At 40.3% G+C, this 6,685-nt stretch overlaps 1 protein-coding gene across 1 annotated transcript; it reads right to left on the bottom strand.

Moving 5' to 3' along the window:
• Window positions 1–834: 834 nt before the first annotated feature.
• On the bottom strand, window positions 835–5,295 carry chst3a (carbohydrate (chondroitin 6) sulfotransferase 3a). The gene is made up of 4 exons (XM_062430787.1): window positions 5,256–5,295; window positions 2,883–3,045; window positions 2,235–2,777; window positions 835–1,803 (listed from the first exon to the last, which is right to left on the bottom strand). The coding sequence occupies exons 2-4, from the start codon at window positions 2,960–2,962 to the stop codon at window positions 1,107–1,109; spliced, it is 1,320 nt and encodes a 439-aa protein (XP_062286771.1). The 5' UTR covers window positions 2,963–3,045; window positions 5,256–5,295; the 3' UTR covers window positions 835–1,106.
• Window positions 5,296–6,685: the final 1,390 nt, after the last annotated feature.

Raw genomic sequence — 6,685 nt, 5'->3', positions numbered from 1 at the left:
ATCAACATACAATAATCTAACTATGAATCATTTTAAAAGGTGAGTTTGTTGAAATTTGGTCGTCTTAACTTTGAGTCAGGAGGTGATTTAAAAACTCCTTGTACAATCAAATGTTCACAATTCTTGTGTCCATGAACACACCTTGTGATTCAGGGCAGCAGTTTATTATAAGGAGTACTGTTTATATGAAATGACAGCCTGTTTACTTAGAAGCAGAGCAACACTGGAGGATGCATTACTAAAGTTATTTCCACTGGATTCTCAACTTTCAACAGATGTACTCTATGTTAAAGACATAAAGTTGGTATCAGGAGCAAAATATAGGCATTAAAAATAGTTTTTCCATAGCAGAAGAACCCTATTTCATATACATTCATGAGTATTATATATCCATCCATAATAACCATAATAATCACACAGGTATTGCTTTAAATGGCATTTGGCTGAAGATCATTCACACAGCAAAGTTTTGGAAAGATATGAAAACACTATGAATTGCAATGTTATTCAACATTCACTTAACCTGAGTCAAATATGTAAGGCCCTGTCAAAGCACATCGGATCTAAAGTGAATCTATCATTTTATAGTCTAGTGCGGATCTATCAAAACACAAAACAGGTTGAACTAGACGTTATTTATGGCATATGAGCAGACACACACACAAACAAAACACATTTACGTTACTTCACTTTAGTTTATCCCTGAAAATCTAAATATGATCAACTTTCAGTCAGATCTTACATAATAATCTCTTACAATTCAGGCTTAGCGTCTTTGCTTATCCCATTCAAATGAAACACAGAGCAAGACATAAAGCTTAGATACCAGGCTTCTCAGTGAACATAAATAAATACTTCTTTCTATCAAATGACTCTTCATTGTTACAATGAGGCACATCATTGGTGAGTATGGCAAACATTTTATAGCCCAAAATGTTACTGTCACCAGTAAAAAGAAAAGTGAGAAATGCATTTTGTGTCTATTATGGCATTTTTTCTGGTTACTTTTGATGTCTGTGCAATAATGGCTTAACCTGGCTCTGATCCATACTGTCCTTTTTTCTTTTCTTTTTTTTGCAGATTCACAGCTACATTTTTGATCACGATTAGTGAAACAGTTTCTCCTCCAACAAACTGATGGACTTATCAGTCAGTGCATTTTCATCATCCACAAACCTGTAGCCAAACAGCTTCATGGTGGGTCCACACACTCTCTGCACTACCTGAGCCAGTGTAAAGGGAATGCTAAATCTCCATTTCTCTGCCTGCTCTGATGAGTTCTTCTGCGTGGAGTAGATCCCGCTAGCCTCCTGTGTGGTCTGAGTGTTCCTCAAAATCCACTCCCTGGCTTGGGCACTAAATGGTATCCCTGTGAACCTGTACATCTCTTCTGCCTTCTGCATTGGGTAGCGAGCAATATCCTCATAACGCACCAACATGTAGCGGCGCCTCAGCCAGCGAGGTTGGCTCAGCCCAACTTCTGCAGACATCCTAATATGGTCACAGTTTCCTTTAAGCTTCTTCACCTCCTCGTCATCCTCAGGTACCTGGCCGCCCTGCGCCCAGGTCTTCCATGTCTGGTACTTTGAAGAGAACGCTACCATGCGGGATGCTAAAATGGCCCGTGGATCACGAACTAGCTGGATTATTCTCACATCCAGACGAGGGTCCTCCACTAAGGGCTGCAGCGTGTCCAGCTGGCGCACACGGACTGTCTTAATGGCATGGTGTTGCTTAGAAAGGCAAGATTCAGATGCAAGTGTTAAGTTGAGTGGCCCACAGCGACGAGTCCTGCAATGATACCTAAGACAAGAAAGGTTTAGTTTTTTTATGATGAATATCTTTAAACAGAGCTTCAAAGTGGGAGGGCTTATTTTAGAAAGCTACAGTTCCAGATGTAAATACCGCTTGTGTCTTGATAAACTCCTGGGTCTTTGAAATAAGGTCAAATGTATAAGACTGTGGAAATAAAAGTCAACTTTTCAGTTGAAATGCCCAGACATAGGGTAAACTGATAATATTGTTAAGATATCGTGAAGACTCTGATGTTTTCCTGTTCAAGAACATAAACAGGGTAATTAAAACAAAACTTTTGGATCTTACAGTGGTAAAGAAAAAGGAGCTCCTTCTTCTTTCCAACCAAATCACATTAACATTTTAGTTTCTCTTTTAGATTCAACATCTTTACTTTGATAACGAAGTGTAAAAGTGTATAGGTAGGGACTTTACAATACCTCTCAAAAACATCTTTGATCACAGGGGAGCATACAGGTTCGTCACAGAGCGATAAACTAGACTCTCTGCGGAAAAGGGCTGGGGTGACATGGTCCTGAGGTGGGGGAGAGATGAACTTCTCAAGAGGAGAAAAATCACACAGGAAGAGTCCCTGGAGTACATCCCGGTAGATTCCTGCTAACACTGTCCCATTGTTGGCCTCTGCGGCCATGGTCAACATGCGCTCTACGTGCCACAAAGGCTCAAACAGGTAGAACATGTTCTCCCCGTGCTGGTTGAAAAATTCTCCCACGAATGAGGAACCTGTTCTTGTTGTGGCCAAGAGTAATATGTGCTTACGGCCACCGCTGAAGCTGTAGGTATCTACATCATCTTCCTCTCCTTGCTCCTCAGACAGATTTGAATAATTCCCTTTTGTACCGCTGAGTTTAGAGAGCAGCATTTTGAGCATCGTCACGTCATTTTGTGTTGTGTTGCTGTAATCCAGTGGAGTTTGTGGGGTCTGCTGTGGAGTCTGCCTCTGGATTAGCTTATCAGAGACCCTGATGAGATACAAGCTTGATTAACACCCAAGATAGAGCTTATATTTTACATTTAGCTGACATGAGTTGTGAGCAAAAGCATTTTCTCCAGATTTACTCTCTTACCTTGATATGATGTTGCTTTCCTTTTCGATGATGACCAGGGCCACAATGCAGATGAAGACAATTGCATATTTGGTCTTCATTCTTGAGTCCTTGCTTTGTAATCGGATGTTTAATCAGTCAATGTGCCGGTCATAGCTTGTTATGCCAAGGTTGGAGCTTCATTCTGCAATAAAAAAGGCACTCCTATAAGACAGTATGCAAAGTAGATATTGATAGTTTTTAATGACACTTGCATTACACTTAATACCATCCATCAGAGTTATTATCATAATCCTGGCGCACACCGTGTTTTGCATCTTAAGACCACTTTCATGAGTGTAGAGCTGAATATCAGTGAAAATGGATGCCCAAGACACCACTATTGCTTTACTGAATTGTCTTGTAATGCTGAAGACATGAACCGTAACAAAAATAATGAAACGGCAATGATCTCCTGTCTCCTGTCAGATGACACTAAATTCATGGTGTGGTTACAGTTTTATTGAACTGAAACCCTCAAGAATTTTTAGCTGTATGTACATGACACTGACATGTAAACCTGTCTCATTTCTTAGAACCACGGAAAAAAACAGCGTGGAATTAGAGTCAAGAAAAGGAGAGAATATGAGATGAGAGAGAGGGTGGAGGGGGAGATTTAGTGTAAATAGAGGTGTTTTTTCAGTGCCAGCAAACATGGTGGAACATTTAATGCTGAGTCAGGGGGCACTGCGAATTAAGTCTTGTACGTTTCACATGAAACTCTTATCAGAAGTTTGATCTGAGATGATCACATGCTGGAAGTAATTGTGGGGCTATATTGCACAATCTGACAGGTAAATTAATCATCTCTGGGAAATCAAAAAATGCTCCCACGTTGTAGAATCACTGTTAAAGCACAAGTTTCCACATGCAGACAGTTGAATGATCTTTGAAGCAAATTTTCAAGAAGCATGTCATTGTTTGTCAGCAGAGAGCACAGGGCAAGTCACAGCTTGGTTTGATAATAAAATGTTGCATTAGCTGGAGTGGTATCAGTACCATCCTTTGGGAGTATTGCATCACCCTGCTTTGCAAAAAGTCTATTTATCACTAAAATGTTGAGATTAACTTGTGTGGAGGACAAACAACAATTAATTACATTTTTAATTATTAAATACAACAAATTTCTTAATTTTGAATTAATTTTCTCAGTTTTTTCCCCATTAATGAAGGGGAAATGCCAACTCTACACCCACCACCCCCTCCCCCTCCTGCCATTTGGACCTGTCAAGAGAGTGAATAATTTCTGCAAAGCATATCATTAAGGGAAAACCACAGTTTTCAAGCCGTTGTAGAATGATTGTGTGCTCTGTAAGTAAATATCACCCAATTATCTGAGCTTAATACGCCATAGCCGTCAAACTGTCAGGCTGAAGCACTTGAGCTGAGCACTTTTACATATTCAAGAGCCACTGGAGCGTTTGGCAAATCTGACTATCTGCTCAAGCAGAAACACACATCACTCTGTTTATCATCTCACTACAAATTACATTAATGACTGCCTTCAAAGCCTTCAAGTGCTTGCATCTCATGGAGACACTGAAAGCTAAATTCCCACTGAAAGCTTTTCTGTTCATCCAGGGGTGTTTGTGTAAACAACTAGCTATTATGGGCAAATACTGGAAACCATTATAATGTGTGTGGGTGCCGTTTATCATTTTCATGGGACTGATTGATTTTAGTTTAGATGTCATGTCATACTTGGCATTTAGTAATAAAGGGAACTAACCCCTGCTCTCTCTCTCTCTCTCAATCAGTGTGTGTGTGTGTGTGTGTGTGTGTGTGTGTGTGTGTGTGTGTGTGTGTGTGTGTGTGTGTGTGTGTGTGTGTGTGTGTGTGTGTGTGTGTCCATCTAATCCTATAGCAGGCATTTAGGGGGGAGGGGGTATTGAATAGGACCAATTCCAACATCCGTGAACCAGAATGAATAAAGACTAATGAATACATACATGCATACTATTAATCTCTGGTGGGCATGATGCTTTCATAGATTCAATATTAAATCTGAGAGGATGGTTATACGAGCAACTCACATCTTAGAATAGAAAGAATTACTGATTATAATGGACTACACGGCACGTACAGGCTCCATATTCGCACAATCATCATTTATACCTGCATCATATGAATAGACGGACAAACCTCACACATGTATGCTTTGACAGAAGAGGAAAGCGTGTTTATCTGTATCATCATCTATCAAATACCTAATTTTACGCTTTACGCGCTTAGCAGGAGGATGTTTATGCTTCGCCGGCGGTGCGCCGGTGGCTGAGGAGGTTGTTTTGAACGCTTTGAGTCACCCTGCCACTAAATTAAGACGTGAGAATGTTCGGGTAGAGGATTGTTACAAACCTTTAAGCTGGCCTCCCTCTGCAAACGAGCAAAACATCCCAGGTCTTGTAAGAAACAGTGTCGCTCTTTCGTAGCATCTTCCTGCATTGTCTCGGACAAGGACACACTGCTTCATTGTATCATCGGACGCGGGCTCCTCTCCTCTGCCAGATGAATGAGAGGCTGCGAGAAACATCGACGTCTAAAGAGAGCAAAGCGGGCGCCAAGCGAGAGATAATGATTTGTTTCTAAAAATGTTCCATAAAATACACTAAAAAATTTTAAAGGTTAAAAAGTCACAAAAGTTGTTGAAATATTTCCAGCAGGGCAACCAACAGATAGAAGGTTTAAATGTGACTGAAGTTTAGTTCTGTGGTAAATCTTCATCGCTTCAAAACTTTGTCCGCAACTTTTCTCACGTGCTGGGTCGCAACTACACGAGCTGAGATGACTCTGGCCCTCGCTCTTTACGTAGGACATCCTGTGTTGGTGAGGTCACGTGATCCCAAAACACCCTGCAATTTAGTGTAACCCCCCCTGTTAGAGGAAGTGCAAAGTGCCTGCTCATACCAATTTGCATACTGAATCTTCTGTTTCTTTAAAGGGCCACTCTGCACGTTTTAAGACATGTACAATAAATGTTCCTTTTGAATGATAATTTGGGTCTGAAATAGTTTTTCGACCAAACAATAAAATAAAATAAAATAAAATAAAAAAATCCACATCCGTTCCTTCTCCCTCATTAAAAAACCCAGAGCTTCATACTGATTGTCAGCACAGTGCACACCTTTAACTCAGATTTTTGGTGAGCACAGATAAACTTTCAACTCTGCACATACATCATTACACAGTGAACCTTGAACACCTAGCTGTGGTAAGAAGAAGTAATTTTTGACTAGAGGAGGATTTTAAAAGTATTTTAATACAGGTACAGTGAAGGAATTGATAATGTCAAAGGGGACAGAGTGGATTTACAAGTGTCTGTCCATCTTTACTAAAACTCAACTATTCATTGGTGAGAACCATAGACTGTATGGTGAGAACACAGAACACAACATCACAACAAGTCGTTTCCCCATGGGTCATGGTTCAGAACTATAACAGGCCTGAACTAAATGAACATCTTAATGAAATGTGTAATCACTGCTGGTTGGATTATGTTAGGTGGGGCTAAAACCTGGTACAGGGGATTAATACCATCTACTGTAGGTCAAGCAGCTGCCTTTTGTCATCATCCTATCACCTTTCACCATATTAGCAGTTGAAGGGCAGTTATGAGCTGCTTCACATTACAAATCAGCTCCAAGTTTTCAAAAATGTAGGGGTGCTTGAGCACCCCTAAAAAGGGTCTGAAATCACTTTTGTGCTACAAAATAATGAAATACTTTGAAGTTTTTTATCATGTACATTCTGCAGTCTTCATCAAGCTGTTTCACAGGAGATAATTTTAC

The sequence above is a fragment of the Scomber scombrus genome, chromosome 12 (genome assembly GCF_963691925.1).
Source record: "Scomber scombrus chromosome 12, fScoSco1.1, whole genome shotgun sequence".
In the NCBI taxonomy this organism is placed as follows: Eukaryota; Metazoa; Chordata; class Actinopteri; order Scombriformes; family Scombridae; genus Scomber; species Scomber scombrus.
The sequence above is the reverse complement of the archived record's forward strand: the minus strand, read 5'-3'. Positions and strand labels throughout refer to the sequence as shown.